This window comes from Bombina bombina, chromosome 4 (assembly GCF_027579735.1).
Source record: "Bombina bombina isolate aBomBom1 chromosome 4, aBomBom1.pri, whole genome shotgun sequence".
NCBI classification, from domain to species: domain Eukaryota; kingdom Metazoa; phylum Chordata; class Amphibia; order Anura; family Bombinatoridae; genus Bombina; species Bombina bombina.
The window spans coordinates 785958569-785981228 of NC_069502.1; the positions used below are offsets into that span (position 1 = coordinate 785958569).

General features: G+C 42.1%; 1 protein-coding gene across 1 annotated transcript in view; it reads left to right on the forward strand.

Moving 5' to 3' along the window:
• The window catches only part of ADSS2 (adenylosuccinate synthase 2), a 306217-nt gene that overhangs the window by 113657 nt on the left and 169900 nt on the right, over positions 1-22660 (forward strand). Inside the window, exon 6 of the mRNA XM_053711169.1 lies at positions 22053-22160. Within this exon, the coding sequence (XP_053567144.1) occupies positions 22053-22160 (108 nt within the window). The remainder of the gene's footprint in view (positions 1-22052; positions 22161-22660) is intronic.

The window sequence follows — 22660 nt, forward strand, 5'->3', positions numbered from 1 at the left end:
ATCCCCCATGATATCTGAGAGTAATTGTGGGTAATTGGCCTCAAATAATGTGTCTGGGGAAGGAGTAAGATTAATTCCCAGATATCTTAGGGTGCGAGTTTGGATGCGTAATGGGCAGAGAGAGGAAAGTTGGCAGATTTCTGTCTGGGGAAGGCTAATGTTTAGTATTTCTGATTTTGTTTAAGTGAAAGTTTGAGAACCTACCATATATCTTGAATTCTCTCAGTACTTCTGGGAGCGAAGTCAGTGGGTCTGTCAAAGAGAGAAAGACATCGTCTGCATACATTGACAATTTATGTTCTTGGTCCCCTATCTTAATTGCCTTGATTCTCTTATTATCTCTTATCCTTTGAGCCAGAACCTCCATGACTAGGGCAAACAACAGTGGAGATAGCGGGCACCCTTGCCTGGTGCCGTTGGAAATGTTAAAGGGGTCAGACAGAATGTCGTTAATCCTAACCTGAGCTGATGGGGTCGTGTATAAAGAGAAGATTTTTTGGATAAAGGTCTGCCCAAACCCCATCTTCGACAGGACTGCCTTCAAGAAATTCCAGCTAATCCTGTCGAAGGCCTTCTCAGCATCTGTAGAGACCATAATCATCGGGACTTTGTTAATTTGTGCGTAATTACTTAGTAATGTGGCTTTTATAGTGTTGTCCCTGGCCTCTCGGCCAGGTACAAATCCCACCTGGTCTGGCGAGATCAAATCGGGCAGAAATTTATTTAACCTGTTGGAACACATTAAGAAGTGAAATAGGTCGAAAATTTTCAGCCCTGTTTGTTGGTTTGCCCGGTTTGGGGATAGTTGTAATATGGGCTGCTAGCATCGAAGGAGGGAAACCCTGGGAGGTGTCCAAGGTATTAAATAGGCAGGCTAATTGAGGGGACAAGATCTGTTTATAGAGCTTGTAGTATTTGGCGCTAAAGCCGTCCGGTCCCGGGCTTTTACCCGATGGTAAGTCTTCTATAGTTCGTGACACAGAAATAGGAGCGTTTAGGGTCTCTACATCTGCTTGAGACAGGGAAGGAAGGTCAATGGAGTCCAGATAGGCACTCGTGTCTGGGGATGATGATTTCTGTTCGCCGTTTCGGGGAGAGGTAGAGGGATTCTGCAAGTTGTATAGGTCCTGATAATATGCTTTTATAGTCTCTGCAATGGCTGGGATGTCTGCATGTGTTAAACCGTTTTTGTCTAGTAGTGTGTGTACATGTGTCTTCAGTTGTTTTCTCCTAAGAGCTCTGGCTAGTAATCTACCTGGTTTGTCCCCAAATTCATAAAACTTTTGTTGGTTCCGCAGCGCCTTTTTCTGATCTAGCATATAGATGTCCTGTATCTCTCCTAGCTTTGTTAAATTCAGTGAGTGTTGAGGTGTCCGAGGGCTGTCTCTTATGTTTTGTTTCTAAGTCGCATATATTAGTTAAAAGTGAAGAGAACCTTGTTCTAGTTTGTTTTGTCAAAATGGCCTTCTGTTTGATAAGTTCGCCACGGAGTACACACTTATGCGCCTCCCAGAGTATGTGCTTTGGTGTCTCAGCTATGTCGTTAATGGTAAAATAGTCGGTGAGTGTGGTTTCTATTTTACCTCTAAGCAGTTGATTATTAAGTAGGAAATCGTCAAACCGCCATATAAACGGGTGTTCAGGTATAGTTGGCCAGTTCAGTCTGCAGAGGACCGGAGCATGGTCCGACCAAGTCATGGGAAGAATTTGTGGTTTCTCCACTGAGGCTAGAGTAGTCTGGTCTGTGAAGATATAGTCAATTCTCATGTATAAGTCATGGGGGTGGGAGAAAAAGGTATAGTCTCGTCGTATGGGATATTGCGTTCTCCAGGTGTCGTGAACTGCCAACTCTTCCAGTCTAGTGTTGCATTGTTTGATGGTCTTTTTTGGAACAGATGCTACTCCCCTGGAAGTATCAAGTAGTGGGTCTAGGGGTAGATTGAAGTCCCCTGCAAGGAGTAAAGCTCCTTTTTGAGTTTCAAGTATTTTATTGGTGAGGGTTGTCATAAATTTGTGTTGGCGTACATTTGGAAAATAAGCATTAACCAACGTGACAGGTCTGTTGTACAGTGTGCCTATTATTATTAGGTAACGGCCCTCAGGGTCTTTAATCTCTTGCATCAAGTTGAAGGAGGTGGAATGTTTTATGATAATTCCTACTCCATTTTTTTTTTGAGGGGCCAGATGCAAAGAACATGGTTGGGAATTTGGGGTTAAACCATTTTGGCTCTTTCCCTTTTTTGAAATGGGTTTCTTGAAGATATGCAATGTCACAATTTAACCTAGATATGTCCCTTACCAGATGGCATCTCTTTTCAGGTGTGTTAAGGCCCTTAACATTTAGCGTCAGGATCGTCAAGCTCTGTTTACTCCGGGGTTCCAACATGTTGGGGAGGGATATATTTACTAAAAGAACACTTGGGCCTTAGGAGAGGGAGGGAGAGGAGAAGAGGGGGGAGAGGAGGAGGGGGAAGAAAAAAGAAGAAAAAAAAAGGGGGGAGGGGGGGGAGAGAAAAAGGACAGGCAGAAAAAGAGAAGAGGAAGCAGAAGTAGGTAAAGTAAAATAATATGGGTCAGGAAAGTAGTAGTGAATATTCCAGCAGTATGCTGGGGGTAATCAGGGCGCTAGAAAATATCTATACCACCCTCTATGGATAAGGAGGTGAAAGCGAAATAGAAAGAAAGTGAGCACGGGGTCAGTATCCCCACCCCCGACCAGTTAAACAACATAATACTAAAATTCTAACAATTCAGGTAACAGCCCATCCCAATCTTATGTCATATATTAGGTACCCATTATTTATATTTTAACAATAAAGCACTGGAGAGCTGTTTATGTTTATTTTTAAGTGGTACAGTCGGATTATTTTGGACTAGGATAAGAATCTCACCCTCCTCTAAGGCGTTAGGAAGGCAGGATCCCCCTGTCAAGAAGCCTATTTTGTAAATGTACTAGACAGTAAGAGGCCCCGTTGCGACTAACCACATTCATCAATCAAATCTTAAAACAATTAGCCTTTTACCCTGCAAAACAATAAAAAGGTTACAAAAGGTATTGCATACAAACAATAGGAACAGTCTACTAAGATCTAAGTGCTTGGCCCATGAGGACCTATCCAACTCAGCAATACTTTAACATGGCAGATTGTCTAGCATAGTAGATTTTTAAACTATAGTAAGGAGTTGATCCTCCTCCAGTGTAATATCACTACTTTCAGTTAGTAGGCGATGTACACAAATTGCGAGTTTCATTCAAATGTACAACATAACAGCAGTCTTATTTAAATATAATAGTTAGTGATAAACAGGGATAACACCATTAAACATTTAACCTTTAGAAACAATCAAGGAGAGAATAGTAGGTGATGCGCTGAGTTAGTGGCAAAGTCAATTTACCAGGGTCCAAGCGTCAATCTTGCATGGGTCAAATTATTACTAGAACAGTAAACATAATAGAGAAATAATATAGTCCCAGAAGTGTGTTACCAGACGGTATTTTAGAGTTGAAGTTTTTATTCAAGTGTCTGAGACTTGGACAGAATCTTCTGTATCCTGAGAGAGAGAATCCTGCAAAGTGCCCCCCACCTGATCCAGTGGTGGTATGTTGATTTCAAGTATTCTACAAAACTCGGGGAGATGCGCCGGAGATCTGTAGACCTCTTGTGAACCATTTTTGGAGGCTAGTAGGCTTACCGGGAAGCCCCATCTGTACGGTATCTTCTGAGCCTGCAATTCAGATGTTATGAATTTAAGTTCCCTTCTTTTTTGCAGGGTGGCTAAGCTCAGGTCAGAGAAAAATTGTAGAGATATCCCTGCGTGTGTTATGTTCTGCAGAGTCCTTGCCTTTTGCATAATGGTTTCCTTATCTTTGTAACTAAGAAACTTGATTATTATGTCTCTGGGTGGTGCCTTAGACGAAGGCCTGGGCCTAAGTGCCTGTGAGCCCTCTCAATAGGCATGTCGGCAGAGTTGGGAGTGCCTTTTAGTGTTCGGAACAAGTCCTGCAGGTATCCCCCAAGTGCAGTATTGGAGACAGATTCAGGGACTCTGCGGATTCTAATATTCCGCCGCCCCCTATTGTCCAGATCTTCCACTCTGGAGAGCAGAAATTGTATCTTCTCGTCATGTTCTCTAATGTGGCGGGAGTTGGTTTTCACTGTGGCAGCAAGAGCTGTTTGTTTGTTCTCAAGTATGTGAACTTGCTGTGTGACCTGGTTTATGTCTCTTTTCAAGTTCCCAAAGAAAGACCTCATTTCAGCTAGTACTTTGTTAATATCTTCTTTTAAAGAAAACATAATTTCTCCAACATAGGTGTGTCCGGTCCACGGCGTCATCCTTACTTGTGGGATATTCTCCTCCCCAACAGGAAATGGCAAAGAGCCCAGCAAAGCTGGTCACATGATCCCTCCTAGGCTCCGCCTACCCCAGTCATTCTCTTTGCCGTTGTACAGGCAACATCTCCACGGAGATGGCTTAGAGTTTTTTAGTGTTTAACTGTAGTTTTTATTATTCAATCAAGAGTTTGTTATTTTAAAATAGTGCTGGTATGTACTATTTACTCAGAAACAGAAAAGAGATGAAGATTTCTGTTTGTATGAGGAAAATGATTTTAGCACCGTAACTAAAATCCATGGCTGTTCCACACAGGACTGTTGAGAGCAATTAACTTCAGTTGGGGGAACAGTGTGCAGTCTCTTACTGCTTGAGGTATGACACATTCTAACAAGACGATGTAATGCTGGAAGCTGTCATTTTCCCTATGGGATCCGGTAAGCCATGTTTATTAAGATAGTAAATAAGGGCTTCACAAGGGCTTATTAAGACTGTAGACTTTTTCTGGGCTAAATCGATTCATTATTAACACATATTTAGCCTTGAGGAATCATTTATTCTGGGTATTTTGATATGATTATATCGGCAGGCACTGTTTTAGACACCTTATTCTTTAGGGGCTTTCCCTAATCATAGTCAGAGCCTCATTTTCGCGCCGGTATGGCGCACTTGTTTTTGAGGACAGCATGGCATGCAGCTGCATGTGTGTGGAGCTCTGATACATAGAAAAGTCTTTCTGAAGGCATCATTTGGTATCGTATTCCCCTTTGGGCTTGGTTGGGTCTCAGCAAAGCAGATTCCAGGGACTGTAAAGGGGTTAAATATAAAAACGGCTCCGGTTCCGTTATTTTAAGGGTTAAAGCTTCCAAATTTGGTGTGCAATACTTTTAAGGCTTTAAGACACTGTGGTGAAATTTTGGTGAATTTTGAACAATTCCTTCATACTTTTTCGCAATTGCAGTAATAAAGTGTGTTTAGTTTAAAATTTAAAGTGACAGTAACGGTTTTATTTTAAAACGTTTTTTGTGCTTTGTTATCAAGTTTATGCCTGTTTAACATGTCTGAACTACCAGATAGATTGTGTTCTGACTGTGGGGAAACCAAGGTTCCTTCTCATTTAACTATATGTATTTTATGTCATAAAAAATTTTAGTAAAAATGATGCCCAAGATGATTCCTCAAGTGAGGGGAGTAAGCATGGTACTGCATCATCCCCTCCTTCGTCTACACCAGTCTTGCCCATACAGGAGGCCCCTAGTACATCTAGTGCGCCAATACTCCTTACTATGCAACATTTAACGGCTGTAATGGATAATTCTATCAAAAACATTTTAGCCAATATGCCCACTTATCAGCGAAAGCGCGACTGCTCTGTTTTAGTAAATTCTGTAGAGCATGAGAACGCTGATGATATGGTTTCTGAAGGGCCCCTACACCAGTCTGAGGGGGCCAGGGAGGTTTTGTCTGAGGGAGAAATTTCAGATTCAGGAAACATTTCTCAACAAGCTGAACCTGATGTGATTACTTTTAAATTTAAGTTGGAACATCTCCGCGCTCTGCTTAAGGAGGTGTTATCCAATTTGGATGATTGTGATTATCTGGTCATTCCAGAACCACTATGTAAAATGGAAAAGTTCTTAGAGGCCCCGGGGCCCCCCGAAGCTTTTCCTATATCCAAGCGGGTGGCGTACATTGTTAGTAAAGAATGGGACAGGCCCGGTATACCTTTAGTACCTCCCCCCATATTTAAAAAATTGTTTTCCTATAGTCGACCCCAGAAAGGACTGATGGCAGACAGTCCCCAAGGTCGAGGGGGCGGTTTCTACTCTACACAAGCGCGCCACTATACCCATAGAAGATAGTTGTGCTTTCCAAGATCCTATGGATAAAAAATGAGAAGGTCTGCTAAAAAAAGATGTTTGTTCAGCAAGGTTCCCTTCTACAACCAATTGCATGCATTGTCCCTGTCACTGCAGCCGCGTGTTTCTAGTTTGATGAGCTAGGAAAGGCGATTATTAGTAATTCTTCTTCTTATGAGGAGATTATGGACAGAATTCGTGCTCTTAAATTGGCTAATTCTTTCACCCTAGACGCCACCTTGCAATTGGCTAGGTTAGCGGCGAAAAAATTCTGGGTTTGCTATTGTGGCGCAGAGCGCTTTGGTTAAAATCTTGGGCAGCGGATGCGTCTTCCAAGAACAAATTGCTTGACATTCCTTTCAAGGGGAAAACACTCTTTGGCCCTGACTTGAAAGAGATTATCTCTGATATCACTGGGGGCAAGGGCCACGCACTTCCTCAGGATAGGTCTTTTCAAGACCAAAAATAAACCTAAGTTTCGTCCCTTTCGCAGAAACGGATCAGCCCCAAGGGCTACGTCCTCTAAGCAGGAAGGTAATACTTCTCAAGCCAATCCAGCCTGGAGACCTATGCAAGGCTGGAACAAAGGAAAGCAGGCCAGGAAACCTGCTACCAAGACAGCATGAAATGCGGGCCCCCGATCCGGGACCGGATCTGGTGGGGGGCAGACTCTCTCTCTTCGCTCAGGCTTGGGCAAGAGATGTTCTGGATCCTTGGGCGCTAGAAATAGTCTCCCAAGGTTATTCTCTGGAGTTCAAGGGGCTTCCTCCAAGGGGGAGGTTCCACAGGTCTCAGTTGTCTTCAGACCACATAAGAAGACAGGCATTCTTACATTGGGTAGAAGACCTGCTAAAAATGGGAGTGATTCATCCTGTTCCATTAGGAGAACTAGGGATGGGGTTCTACTCCAATCTGTTCATAGTTCCCAAAAAAGAGGGAACGTTCAGACCAATCTTAGATCTCAAGATCTTGAACAAGTTTCTCAAGGTTCCATCGTTCAAGATGGAAACCATTCGAACACTTCTTCCTTCCATCCAGGAAGGTCAATTCATGACCAAGGTGGATTTCAAGGATGCGTATCTACATATTTCTATCCACAAGGAACATCATCGGTTCCTAAGGTTTGCATTCCTGGACAAGCATTTCCAGTTCGTGGCGTTTTCTTTCGGATTAGCCACTGCTCCTAGGATTTTCTCATAGGTACTAGGGTCCCTTCTGGCGGTGCTAAGACCAAGGGGCATTGCTGTAGTACCTTACTTGGACGACATTCTGATTCGAGCGTCGTCCCTTCCTCAAGTAAAGGCTCACACGGACATTGTCCTGGCCTTTCTCCGATCTCACGGATGGAAAGTGAACGTGGAAAAGAGTTCTCTATCTCCGTCAACGAGGGTTCCCTTCTTGGGAACTATAATAGACTCCTTAGAAATGAGGATTTTTCTGACAGAAGCCAGAAAAACAAAACTTCTAGACTCTTGTCGGATACTTCATTCCGTTCCTCTTCCTTCCATAGCGCAGTGCATGGAAGTGATAGGTTTGATGGTAGCGGCAATGGACATAGTTCCTTTTGTGCGCATTCATCTAAGACCATTACAACTGTTCATGCTCAGTCAGTGGAATGGGGACTATTCAGACTTGTCTCCGAAGATACAAGTAAATCAGAGGACCAGAGACTCATTCCGTTGGTGGCTGTCCCTGGACAACCTGTCACAAGGGATGACCTTCCGCAGACCAGAGTGGGTCATTGTCACGACCGACGCCAGTCTGATGGGCTGGGGCGCGGTCTGGGGATCCCTGAAAGCTCAGGGTCTTTGGTCTCGGGTAGAATCTCTTCTACCGATAAATATTCTGGAACTGAGAGCGATATTCAATGCTCTCAAAGCTTGGCCTCAGCTAGCGAGGGCCAAGTTCATACATCAACCATCAGGGGGGAACAAGGAGTTCCCTAGCGATGGAAGAAGTGACCAAAATCATTCTATGGGCGGAGTCTCACTCCTGCCACCTGTCTGCTATCCACATCCCAGGAGTGGACAATTGGGAAGCGGATTTTCTGAGTCGTCAGACATTGCATCCGGGGGAGTGGGAACTCCATCCGGAAATCTTTGCCCAAGTCACTCAACCGTGGGGCATTCCAGACATGGATCTGATGGCCTCTCGTCAGAACTTCAGAGTTCCTTACTACGGGTACAGATCCAGGGATCCCAAGGCGGCTCTAGTGGATGCACTAGTAGCACCTTGGACCTTCAAACTAGCTTATGTGTTCCCGCCGTTTCCTCTCATCCCCAGGCTGGTAGCCAGGATCAATCAGGAGAGGGCGTCGGTGATTTTGATAGCTCCTGCGTGGCCACGCAGGACTTGGTATGCAGATCTGGTGAATATGTCATCGGCTCCACCATGGAAGCTACCTTTGAGACGAGACCTTCTTGTTCTAGGTCCGTTCGACCCACTCCAGCTGACTGCTTGGAGATTGAACGCTTGATCTTATCAAAGCGAGGGTTCTCAGATTCTGTTATTAATACTCTTGTTCAGGCCTGAAAGCCTGTAACCAGAAAAATTACCACATAATTTGGTATATCTGTTGGTGTGAATCTGCAGGATTCCCTTGGGACAAGGTTAAGATTCCTAAGAGTCTATCCTTCCTTCGAGAAGGATTGGAAAAAGGATTATCTGCAAGTTCCTTGATGGGACAGATTTCTGCCTTGTCTGTGTTACTTCACAAAAAGCTGGCAGCTGTGCCAGATGTTCTAGCCTTTGTTCAGGCTCTGGTTAGAATCAAGCCTGTTTACAAAATTTTGACTCCTCCTTGGAGTCTCAACCTAGTTCTTTCAGTTCTTCAGGGGGTTCCGTTTGAACCCTTACATTCCGTTGATATTAAGTTATTATCTTGGAAAGTTTTGTTTTTGGTTGCAATTTCTTCTGCTAGAAGAGTTTCAGAATTATCTGCTCTGCAGTGTTCTTCTCCTTATCTGGTGTTCCATGCAGATAAGGTGGTTTTGCGTACTAAACCTGGTTTTCTTCCAAAAGTTGTTTCTAACAAAAACATTAACCAGGAGATAGTTGTGCCTTCTTTGTGTCCTAATCCAGTTTCAAAGAAGGAACGTTTGTTGCACAACTTGGATGTAGTTCGTGCTCTCAAATTTTACTTAGCAGCTACTAAGGATTTCAGACAAACTTCGTCTTTGTTTGTTGTTTATTCTGGTAAACGGAGAGGTCAAAAAAAGCAACTTCTACCTCTCTCTCCTTCTGGATTAAAAGCATTATCCGATTGGCTTATGAGACTGCCGGACGGCAGCCTCCTGAAAGAATCACAGCTCACTCCACTAGGGCTGTGGCTTCCACATGGGCCTTCAAGAACGAGGCTTCTGTTGATCAGATATGTAAGGCAGCGACTTGGTCTTCACTGCACACTTTTTCTAAATTTTACAAATTTGATACTTTTGCTTCTTCTGAGGCTATTTTTTGGGAGAAAGGTTTTGCAAGCCGTGGTGCCTTCCATTTAGGTGACCTGATTTGCTCCCTCCCTTCATCCGTGTCCTAAAGCTTTGGTATTGGTTCCCACAAGTAAGGATGACGCCGTGGACCGGACACACCTATGTTGGAGAAAACAGAATTTATGTTTACCTGATAAATTACTTTCTCCAACGGTGTGTCCGGTCCACGGCCCGCCCTGGTTTTTTTAATCAGGTCTGATAATTTATTTTCTTTAACTACAGTCACCACGGTAACATATGGTTTCTCCTATGCAAATATTCCTCCTTAACGTCGGTCGAATGACTGGGGTAGGCGGAGCCTAGGAGGGATCATGTGACCAGCTTTGCTGGGCTCTTTGCCATTTCCTGTTGGGGAGGAGAATATCCCACAAGTAAGGATGACGCCGTGGACCGGACACACCGTTGGAGAAAGTAATTTATCAGGTAAACATAAATTCTGTTTTATGTAAGAACTTACCAGATAAATTCATTTCTTTCATATTAGCAAGAGTCCATGAGCTAGTGACGTATGGGATATACATTCCTACCAGGAGGGGCAAAGTTTCCCAAACCTTAAAATGCCTATAAATACACCCCTCACCACACCCACAAATCAGTTTAACGAATAGCCAAGAAGTGGGGTGATAAGAAAAAAGTGCGAAAGCATATAAAATAAGGAATTGGAATAATTGTGCTTTATACAAAAAAATCATAACCACCACAAAAAGGGTGGGCCTCATGGACTCTTGCTAATATGAAAGAAATGAATTTATCAGGTAAGTTCTTACATAAATTATGTTTTCTTTCATGTAATTAGCAAGAGTCCATGAGCTAGTGACGTATGGGATAATGACTACCCAAGATGTGGATCTTTCCACGCAAGAGTCACTAGAGAGGGAGTGATAAAATAAAGACAGCCAATTCCTGCTGAAAATAATCCACACCCAAAATAAAGTTTAATGAAAACATAAGCAGAAGATTCAAACTGAAACCGCTGCCTGAAGTACTTTTCTACCAAAAACTGCTTCAGAAGAAGAAAATACATCAAAATGGTAGAATTTAGTAAAAGTATGCAAAGAGGACCAAGTTCCTGCTTTGCAAATCTGATCAACCGAAGCTTCATTCCTAAACGCCCAGGAAGTAGAAACTGACCTAGTAGAATGAGCTGTAATCCTTTGAGGCGGAGTTTTACCCGACTCGACATAGGCATGATGAATTAAAGATTTCAACCAAGATGCCAAGGAAATGGCAGAAGCTTTCTGGCCTTTTCTAGAACCAGAAAAGATGAAAAATAGACTAGAAGTCTTTCGGAAAGACTTAGTAGCTTCAACATAATATTACAAAGCTCTAACAACATCCAAAGAATGCACTGATTTCTCCTTAGAATTCTTAGGATTAGGACATAATGAAGGAACACCAATTTCTCTACTAATGTTGTTAGGATACACAACCTTAGGAAAAAATTCAAAAGAAGTTCGCAACACCGCCTTATCCTGATGAAAAATCAGAAAAGGAGACTCACAAGAAAGAGCAGATAATTCAGAGACTCTTCTGGCAGAAGAGATGGCCAAAAGAAACAAAACTTTCCAAGAAAGAAGTTTAATGTCCAAATGAATGCATGGGTTCAAAAGGAGGAGCTAGAAGAGCCCCCAGAACCAAATTCAAACTCCAAGGAGGAGAAATTGACTGAATGACAGGTTTTATACGAACCAAGTCTTGTACAAAACAATGAATATCAGGAAGATTAGCAATCTTTCTGTGAAAAAGAACAGAAAGAGCAGAGATTTGACCTTTCAAGGAACTTGCGGACAAACCTTTATCTAAACCATCCTGAAGAAACTGTAAAAAATTCTCGGAATTCTAAAAGAATGCCAGGAAAAATGATGAGAAGACACTAAGATATATATAAGTCTTCCAGACTCTATAATATATCTCTCTAGATATAGATTTACGAGCCTGTAACATAGTATTAATCAGAGTCAGAGAAACCTCTTTGACCAAGAATCAAGCGTTCAATCTCCATACCCTTAAATTTAAAGATTTGAGATCCTGATGGAAAAAAGGACCTTGCGACAGAAGGTCTGGTCTTAACGGAAGAGCCCAAGGTTGGCAAGAGGCCATCCGAAAAAGAATCCGTCCATGCTGGAGCTACCAGCAGAACAAACGAGCATTCCTTCAGAATCTTGGAGATTACTCTTGGAAGAAGAGCTAGAGGCGGAGAGATATAGGCAGGATGATACTTCCAAGGAAGTGATAATGCATTCACTGCCTCCGCCTGAGGATCCCGGGATCTGAACAGATACCTGGGAAGTTTCTTGTTTAGATGAGAAACCATCAGATCTATTTCTGGAAGTTCCCACATTTGAACAATCTGAAGAAATACCTCTGGGTGAAGAGACCATTCGCCCGGATACAACGTTTGACGACTGAGATAATCCGCTTCCCAATTGTCTATACCTGGGAAATGAACCGCAGAGATTAGACAGGAGCTGGATTCCGCCCAAACCAGAATTCGAGATACTTCTTTCATAGCCAGAGGACTGTGAGTCCCTCCTTGATGATTGATGTATGCCACAGTTGTGACATTGTCTGTCTGAAAACAAATGAACAACTCTCTCTTCAGAAGAGGCCAAGACTGAAGAGCTCTGAAAATTGCACGGAGTTCCAAAATATTGATCGGTAATCTCACCTCCTGAGATTCCCAAACCCCTTGTGCCGTCAGAGACCCCCACACAGCTCCCCAACCTGTAAGACTTGCATCTGTTGAAAATACAGTCCAGGTCGGAAGAACAAAGAAGCCCCCTGAACTAAACGATGGTGATCTGTCCACCACGTCAGAGAGTGTCGTACAATCGGTTTTAAAGATATTAATTGAGATATCTTTGTGTAATCCCTGCACCATTGGTTCAGCATACAGAGCTGAAGAGGTCGCATGTGAAAATGAGCAAAGGAGATTGCGTCCGATGCAGCAGTCATAAGACCTAAAATTTCCATGCATAAGGCTACCAAAGGGAATGATTGTGACTGAAGGTTTTGACAAGCTGATATCAATGTTAGACTTCTCTTGTCTGACAAAGACAGAGTCATAGACACTGAATCTATCTGGAAACCTAAAAAGGTTACCCTTGTCTGAGGAATCAATGAACTTTTTGGTAAATTGATCCTCCAACCATGATCTTGAAGAAACAACACAAGTCGATTCGTATGAGATTCTGTTAAATGTGAAGACTGAGCAAGTACCAAGATATCGTCCAAAAAAGGAAATACCAATACCCTGTTCTCTGAATACAGACAGAAGGGCACCGAGAACCTTTGTAAAAATTCTTGGAGCTGATGCTAGGCCAAACGGTAGAGCCACAAAACTGGTAATGCTTGTCTAAAAAAGAGAATCTCAGAAACTAAAAGTGATCTGGATGAATCGGAATATGCAGATATGCATCCTGTAAATCTATTGTAGACATATAATGCCCTTGCTGAACAAAAGGCAGGATAGTCCTTACAGTTACCATCTTGAATGTTGGTATCCTTACATAACGATTCAATATTGATAGATCCGGAACTGGTCTGAAGGAATTGACCTTCTTTGGTACAATGAAGAGATAGAATAAAACCCCAGCCCCTGTTCCAGAACTGGAACTGGCATAATTACTCCAGCCAACTCTAGATCTGAAACACATTTCAGAAATGCTTGAGCCTTTGCTGGGTTTACTGGGACACGGGAAAGAAAAAAATCTCTTTGCAGGAGGCCTTAACTTGAAGCCAATTCTGTACCCTTCTGAAACAATGTTCTGAAACCAGAGATTGTGAACGGAATTGATCCAAATTTCTTTGAAAAGAACGTAAACTGCCCCATACCAGCTGAGCTGGAATGAGGGCCGCACCTTCATGGGGACTTAGGAGCTGACTTTGGGTTTCTATAAGGCTTGGATATATACCAAAGTGAAGATGGTTTCCAAACTGATACCGCTCCTGAGGATGAAGGATCAGGCTTTTGTTCCTTGTTGTGATGAAAGGAACGAAAACGATTATTAGACCTAAATTTACCTCAGATTTTTTATCCTGTTTTAAAAAAGTTCCCTTCCTTCCAGTAACAGTTGAGATAAAATAATCCAACTGAGAACCGAATAAATTATTACCCTGGAAAGAAAGGGATAGCAAAGTTGACTTAGAAGACATATCAGCATTCCAAGTTTTAAGCCATAAAGCTCTTCTAGCTAAAATAGTTAGACATATACCTGACATCAATTCTAATGATATCAAAGATGGCATCACAAATAAAATAATTAGCATGTTATAGAATAATAATGCTATGAGAATTATGATCTGTTACTTGTTGCGCTAAAGCTTCTAACCAAAAAGTTGAAGCTGCAGCAACATCCGCTAAAAAATATAGCAGGAGTACAGCCCCATTAACCTTAGGGATTTTGTCCCAAACTCTAATCTGTCAGATGGCACAGGATATAATTGCTTAAAACGTTTTAAAAGGAGTAAATGAATTACCCAAATTATTCCATTCCCTGGAAATTACTTCAGAAATAGCATCAGGGACAGGAAACACTTCTGGAATAACTACAGGAGATTTAAAAACCTTATTTAAACTTTTAGTTTTAGTATCAAGAGGACCAGAATCCTCTATTTCTAAGGCAATTAATACTTCTTTAAATAAAGAACGAATAAATTCCATCTTGAACAAATACAAAGATTTATCAGCATCAACCTCTGAGACAGAAACCTCTGAACCAGAAGAACCATTATCAGTATCAGAATGATGATGTTCATTTAAAAATTCATCTGAAAAAAGAGAAGTTTTAAAAGACTTTTATGTATACTAGAAGGAGAAATAACAGACATAGCCTTCTTAATGGATTTAGAAACAAAATCTCTTATGTTATCAGGAACACTCTGAGTATTAGATGTTGACGGAACAGCAACAGGTAATGTAACAGTACTAAAGGAAATTTTATCTGCATTAACAAGTTTGTCATAACATTTAATACAAACAACAGCTGAAGGAACAGATACCAAAAGTGATACACTTAGCTTTGGTAGCTCCAGCACCGATTTTCCTGAAGTATCTTCTGACTCAGTTGCAACGTGGAACATCTTGCGATATGTAATAGAAAAAACAACATTTAAAGCAAAATTGATCAAATTCCTTAAAATGACAGTTTCAGGAATGGGAAAAAAATGCCAGTGAACAAGCTTCTAGCAACCAGAAGCAATAAATAATGAGATTTAAATAATGTGGAGACAAAAGTGACGCCCATATTTTTTTAGCGCCAAATAAGACGCCCACATTATTTGGCGCCTAAATGCTTTTGGCGCCAAAAATGACGCCACATCCGGAACGCCGACACTTTTGACGCAAAAGAACGTCAAAAATGACGCAACTTCCGGGGACACGTATGACGCCGGAAACAGAATTTTTTTTTTTTTTGCACCAAAAAAGTCCGCGCCAAGAATGACGCAATAAAATGAAGCATTTTCAGCCCCCGCGAGCCTAACAGCCCACAGGGAAAAAGTCAAATTTTTTAAGGTAAGAAAAAATGATTGATTCAAATGCATTATCCCAAATATGAAACTGACTGTCTGAAAATAAGGAATGTTGAACATCCTGAGTCAAGGCAAATAAATGTTTGAATACATATATTTAGAACTTTATAAAAAAGTGCCCAACCATAGCTTTAGAGTGTCACAGAAAATAAGACTTACTTACCCCAGGACACTCATCTACATGTTTGTAGAAAGCCAAACCAGTACTGAAACGAAAATCAGCAGAGGTAATGGTATATATATAAGAGTATATCGTCGATCTGAAAAGGGAGGTAAGAGATGAATCTCTACGACCGATAACAGAGAACCTATGAAATAGACCCCGTTGAAGGAGATCATTGCATTCAAATAGGCAATACTCTCCTCACATCCCTCTGACATTCACTGCACGCTGAGAGGAAAACCGGGCTCCAACCTGCTGCGGAGCGCATATCAACATAGAATCTAGCACAAACTTACTTCACCACCTCCATAGGAGGCAAAGTTTGTAAAACTGATTTGTGGGTGTGGTGAGGGGTGTGTTTATAGGCATTTTAAGGTTTGGGAAACTTTGCCCCTCCTGGTAGGAATGTATATCCCATACGTCACTAGCTCATGGACTCTTGCTAATTACATGAAAGAAATTGTGTTGAGGTCATTTCTAGTTAGGTATTCTTGGGGTTGTTGGGACGAAGAGCCAAACATTTCTAAGTCCTCCTGGGGAGGGGAAGGGAGTCTGCCCTCTGAGGTGTCTGTGTTAGAAGAGGCAACCTTGAGAAAGTTGGTTAAGCTTGAGGATTTAGGGCACCTCTCTAGCTTGTTATGTTTCCTATGGGACATACTGCTGTGAGTTGTTGTGAAGCAATGCCAATTTGTTGGTATGTACTGTTAAGTAAAGATTGTAGCTGGTAAAAAGTTTGGCTGTGTCCCAAGTGCAGTGTATATTAAAAAAATGAGAGCTGCGTCACAGGTTTCCTGCCCCAGACGGTATGTCTGTTATATGGCTTAGTATACTAGATAGGCCCAGGACATGTAATAAGGAGGACCGGTATAGGGCCCCTGCTGACAGCCAATGTTCTTTTATGAGGCAAGGGTGTTCTCTAACAAATGTTCCCCGTGAGTGGCATATGGTGCTAAAATGTACCCGCTCCGTGAGCGCCAGGCAGGGGCAGCTGCTTACCGGTGTATGAACTGTCACAGAATCGCTGCGGTCACGGCACTCTTGTTCCCAGCAGGCGTTAGGTCCCCGGCTCTGCGTTCTGTGTCTTGAGCGCTGCAGCCAGCTTTCGCCCGCTTTGCTAAGTTAGACTCCAGCCGCCGCCTGTAGTGTTAGTTGCAGGTCGCAGTTCTAGCGTGTGTCTGGTTTAACGTGCACTTCAATCAAGTGCGTCTGCCCCAATAATGATTTTCTTCCGCCGCTTCAGCCTTCCGTTAAGCTGGTTAAGCCCTCAAAGGTGTGTGGCTGCTCGCGCTGAGGCGGCGTGATGCTAGAAAGTTCCTGAACAGGCCTCACTTGTTTTAAGGGTGGGTGGTTGAGTTTAGCAGTCGCATCAGGTCCCAAACAGATTTCAAAGCAGGCTGTGGTGTACCGGACAGTGGTACCTGAAGTTAAAGTCTGGCATAGGGGATTAAAGTCCCAGTATTTAAACACTGATCGGGTGTGGGGCATAAGAGCCAAATTCTAGGCAGCCATCACCCTGTGTGGCCAGGCTCCACCCCCTCCCCGCCCTGTCATTTTAAGACAGATTATATTTCTCCAACATTGGTGTGTCCGGTCCACGGCGTCATCCTTACTTGTGGGATATTCTCTTCCCCAACAGGAAATGGCAAAGAGTCCCAGCAAAGCTGGTCACATGATCCCTCCTAGGCTCCGCCCACCCCAGTCATTCTCTTTGCCGTTGCACAGGCAACATCTCCACGGAGATGGTTAAGAGTTTTTTTGTGTTTAAATGTAGTTTTATTCTTCTATCAAGTGTTTGTTATTTTAAAATAGTGCTGGTATGTACTATTTACTCTGAAACAGAAAAGGATGAAGATTTCTGTTTGTAAGAGGAAGATGATTTTAGCAGACAGTAACTAAAATCGATTGCTGTTTCCACACAGGACTGTTGAGATGAAGTAACTTCAGTTGGGGGAAACAGTTAGCAGTCTTTTCTGCTTAAGGTATGACTAGCCATATTTCTAACAAGACCATGTAATGCTGGAAGGCTGTCATTTCCCCTCATGGGGACCGGTAAGCCATTTTCTTAGTTAAACATAAAAGAATAAAGGGCTTCAAAAAGGGCTTAAAAACTGGTAGACATTTTTCTGGGCAAAAACAATTGCTTTACTAGGCATATTATGCAGATTCTAACTAATTATTGGTATTATAATCTTGGGGAACGTTTAGAAAAACGGCAGGCACTGTGTTGGACACCTTTTTCAGATGGGGGCCTTTCTAGTTATAGACAGAGCCTCATTCTGGGACTGTATAGGGGTTAAATGTAAAAACGGCTCCGGTTCCGTTAATTTAAGGGTTAAAGCTCTGAAATTTGGTGTGCAATACTTTTAATGCTTTAAGACACTGTGGTGAAATTTTGGTGAATTTTGAACAATTCCTTCATACTTTTTCACATATTCAGTAATAAAGTGTTTTCAGTTTGAAATTTAAAGTGACAGTAACGGTTTTATTTTAAAACGTTTTTTGTGCTTTGTTGACAAGTTTAAGCCTGTTTAACATGTCTGTACCATCAGACAGTGGAATGGGGATTATACAGACTTGTCTCCGACGATTCAAGTAGATCAAAAGACCAGAGATTCACTCCGTTGGTGGCTGACCCTGGACAATCTGTCACAGGGAATGAGCTTCCGCAGACCAGAGTGGGTCATTGTCACGACCGACGCCAGCCTAGTGGGCTGGGGCGCGGTCTGGGAATCCCTGAAAGCTCAGGGTCTATGGTCTCGGGAAGAGTCTCTTCTCCCGATAAACATTCTGGAACTGAGAGCGATATTCAATGCTCTCAGAGCTTGGCCTCAACTAGCAAAGGCCAAATTCATAAGGTTTCAGTCAGAGAACATGACGACCGTTGCATATATCAATCATCAGGGGGAAACAAGGACTTCCCTGGCGATGAAAGAAGTGACCAAGATAATTCAATGGGCGGAGGATCACTCCTGCCACTTGTCTGCGATCCACATCCCAGGAGTGGAAAATTGGGAAGCGGATTTTCTGAGTCGTCAGACATTCCATCCGGGGGAGTGGGAACTCCATCCGGAAATCTTTGCCCAAATAACTCAATTATGGGGCATTCCAGACATGGATCTGATGGCGTCTCGTCAGAACTTCAAGGTTCCTTGCTACGGGTCCAGATCCAGGGATCCCAAGGCGACCCTAGTAGATGCACTAGTAGCACCTTGGACCTTCAACCTAGCTTATGTATTCCCACCGTTTCCTCTCATCCCCAGGCTGGTAGCCAGGATCAATCAGGAGAGGGCCTCGGTGATCTTGATAGCTCCTGCGTGGCCACGCAGGACTTGGTATGCAGACCTGGTGAATATGTCATCGGCTCCACCATGGAAGCTACCTTTGAGACAGGACCTTCTTGTTCAGGGTCCATTCGAACATCCGAATCTGGTTTCCCTCCAACTGACGGCTTGGAGATTGAACGCTTGATTTTATCAAAGCGTGGGTTTTCAGATTCTGTAATAGATACTCTGATTCAGGCTAGAAAGCCTGTAACTAGAAAAATTTACCATAAAATATGGAAAAAATATATCTGTTGGTGTGAATCTAAAGGATTCCCATGGAACAAGATAAAAATTCCTAAGATTCTATCCTTTCTACAAGAAGGTTTGGAGAAAGGATTATCTGCAAGTTCTCTGAAGGGACAGATCTCTGCTTTATCTGTTTTACTTCACAAAAGACTGGCAGCTGTGCCAGATGTTCAAGCATTTGTTCAGGCTCTGGTTAGGATCAAGCCTGTTTACAGACCTTTGACTCCTCCCTGGGGTCTAAATCTAGTTCTTCAGTTCTTCAAGGGGTTCCGTTTGAACCCTTACATTCCGTAGATATTAAGTTATTATCTTGGAAAGTTTTGTTTTTGGTTGCAATTTCTTCTGCTAGAAGAGTTTCAGAGTTATCTGCTCTGCAGTGTTCTCCGCCCTATCTGGTGTTCCATGCAGATAAGGTGGTTTTGCGTACTAAGCCTGGTTTTCTTCCGAAAGTTGTTTCCAACAAAAATATTAACCAGGAGATAGTTGTACCTTCTTTGTGTCCGAATCCAGTTTCAAAGAAGGAACGTTTGTTACACAATTTGGACGTAGTCCGTGCTCTAAAATTCTATTTAGAGGCTACTAAAGATTTCAGACAAACATCTTCCTTGTTTGTTGTTTATTCTGGTAAAAGGAGAGGTCAAAAAGCGACTTCTACCTCTCTTTCCTTTTGGCTTTAAAGCATTATCCGATTGGCTTATGAGACTGCCGGACGGCAGCCTCCTGAAATAATCACAGCTCACTCCACTAGGGCTGTGGCTTCCACATGGGCCTTTAAGAACGAGGCTTCTGTTGACCAGATATGTAAGGCAGCGACTTGGTCTTCACTGCACACTTTTGCCAAATTTTACAAATTTGATACTTTTGCTTCTTCGGAGGCTATTTTTGGGAGAAAGGTTTTGCAAGCCGTGGTGCCTTCCATTTAGGTGACCTGATTTGCTCCCTCCCTTCATCCGTGTCCTAAAGCTTTGGTATTGGTTCCCACAAGTAAGGATGACGCCGTGGACCGGACACACCAATGTTGGAGAAAACAGAATTTATGCTTACCTGATAAATTACTTTCTCCAACGGTGTGTCCGGTCCACGGCCCGCCCTGGTTTTTTAATCAGGTCTGATGAATTATTTTCTCTAACTACAGTCACCACGGTATCATGTGGTTTCTCCTATATATATTTCCTCCTGTCCGTCGGTCGAATGACTGGGGTGGGCGGAGCCTAGGAGGGATCATGTGACCAGCTTTGCTGGGACTCTTTGCCATTTCCTGTTGTGGAAGAGAATATCCCACAAGTAAGGATGACGCCGTGGACCGGACACACCGTTGGAGAAAGTAATTTATAAGGTAAGCATAAATTCTGTTTTTTTGATTTTAAACTTCAGTCACCTCTGCACCTTGTACTTTCTCCTTTTTCTTCCTGTACCTTCGGTCAAATGACTGGGGGGTGGAGCTTAAGGGAGGAGCTATATAGACAGCTCTGCTGTGGTGCTCTTTGCCACTTCCTGTTAGCAGGAGGATAATATCCCACAAGTAAAGGATGAATCCGTGGACTCGTCGTACCATAGAAGAAATTAATTTATCAGGTAAGCATAAATTTACTTTTTGTTCGTAAAGGAAAATGCCAATCAAGAGTTGTGGTTTCTTCATTGTGTTCAGATCCTGCTAACTCTAGGTAGCGGATATTACATAATCTGATTTTAGTAAACACTTTGAAGTTTTATCTTCTAGCAACTATAGGTTTCAGTCAAACTTCTAGTTTGTTTTTTTTCACTACTAAATCTAGTAAGGGGCAAAAAGCTACGAAGGTAAAGAAGAGATTCAAGGCTGGACGGTTGGAAGGTTGCCTTTCTAAGAGCATTACCGCTTTCCTCAAAAGTAATTGCAACATTGTGGGTTTTTGAAAGACATTACATATTTGAAGCAGATGTGCAAAACTGCAACATGTCTTATCTCTGTACTTTTTTTAATTGCTTGAGGTTTTGCTTTTTAGCAAGCAACTGACAGAAAAATTGGCCCACCCTTTCCGTAACATAGACAGTTGTCTTGGGTATTAATCCCATATGTTATTAAGGACTGTGGACCATCATCCTTTTACGAAAGAAAACAAAATGTATGCTTACCTGATTATTTTCTTTCGAATGATGGTCCACAGGCCTTGCCTGTTTAAAATTTTGGGCGACCGTTTTAATGACACCTATTGACCGTACCTTTCCTTCCTATTCTCTACTTGGCTATACAGGTGGCCCTCGGTTTAAGACGGTTCAGTTTGCGCAGTTTCAGAATAACGCTCTTTTTTTTCAGTCATGTGACTGCTATTTAAAAGCATTGAGAAGCAGTGCATTGATTAAAATAACCAGTAGGTGGCACTGTCTGCTTGTGTTTCAACAAAGGCAGGCTACCAGACCTGAGCAATGGAGCCGTTTTGAAAGGAACAAGATCTAGCAGCCACTTCCCTTAACTGCAGACCCAATGCAGAGAACTGTTTGCAGAAAAATGCAAGTAAAAAAAATGTTTTTGTTCATTAAACTTAGTTTGATGGTGATACAGTTGGTTGTTTGATTAGGTGCTGTTTAGCAAATGTTTTTGTTCATTAAACTTAGTTCGATGATGATACAATCTATTTTATTAGGTTTATAATGCTGTTTAGCATTTAAAGTCTTCATTTCAAAGCTTTAAAAATAATGTATTAGGTGTTACTTATGACAATTTTGAGAGGGGCCTGGAACCTAACTCCCTCACTTCCTATTGACTTACATTATAAACTGGGTTTCAATTTTACAACAGTTTCCATTTACAACCATTCCTTCTGGAACCTAACCCTGGCTTAAACTGAGGACTACCTGTACATAAAACTAGAGAGAGGTGGGATGGATTTAAAGCTCTTGTATGGGTTCTTGACCTCCTCCTAGTGGCGGGAAATATATCCTATATGGTATGGAGGACTGTAGACCATCATTCCGAAAGAAAATAATTTATACGGTAAGCATAAATTTTTAGTCTTTGTCACTAGAAAAAAGAATAAAGAAATGTGTGTATTTGTATGTAATATACTATTGTCATATAATATTGAATCGTTTGGGAAACATTGGCTTTAATAAAAATTATTTTCTCCTAAAGTTTGGGAACTACGAAGAAGGGAATTGGACCTGTATACTCTTCCAAAGCAGCTCGAAGTGGCGTTCGGATGTGTGATCTTGTATCTGATTTCACAGAGTTCTCTCAGAGGTTTGTATCTGATATATGGGCTGATCACTTGTAGTATGTGCCTGATACAGCTTTTTGCAGCATACTTGGGTTACAGAATTTGACTTTGCTTTTCCCATCTTCACTAGACACTCAATTTGCTGATCGGTGGCTGCACATTTTATTTGTGCAGCCACCAATCAGCAAATAGCACCGAAGTGCTGAGCCTACCTTCCTATGCTTTTCAACAAATTATACCAAAATAGTAAAGCAAATTAGATAATAGAAGTAAATTTGAAAGTAGTTAAAAATGTATGCTTTTATCTGAATCGTGAAAGAAATAATTTGGGTTTTCTGTCCCTTTTAATTGCGTCTAGTCCTGGGCCAAATGGAATTTTTTTTCCATTTCTAGTCTTAGAAGACTGCTGACCAAGATTTTAGCTATAAGCAAAAAAAAAAAAAAAAGCCACAGCAACCCTATTTGCTTAAGGCTTAGCATTTCAATTGCTGCAGTGCAAATAAATGCTTTTTGCAGTCCTTAA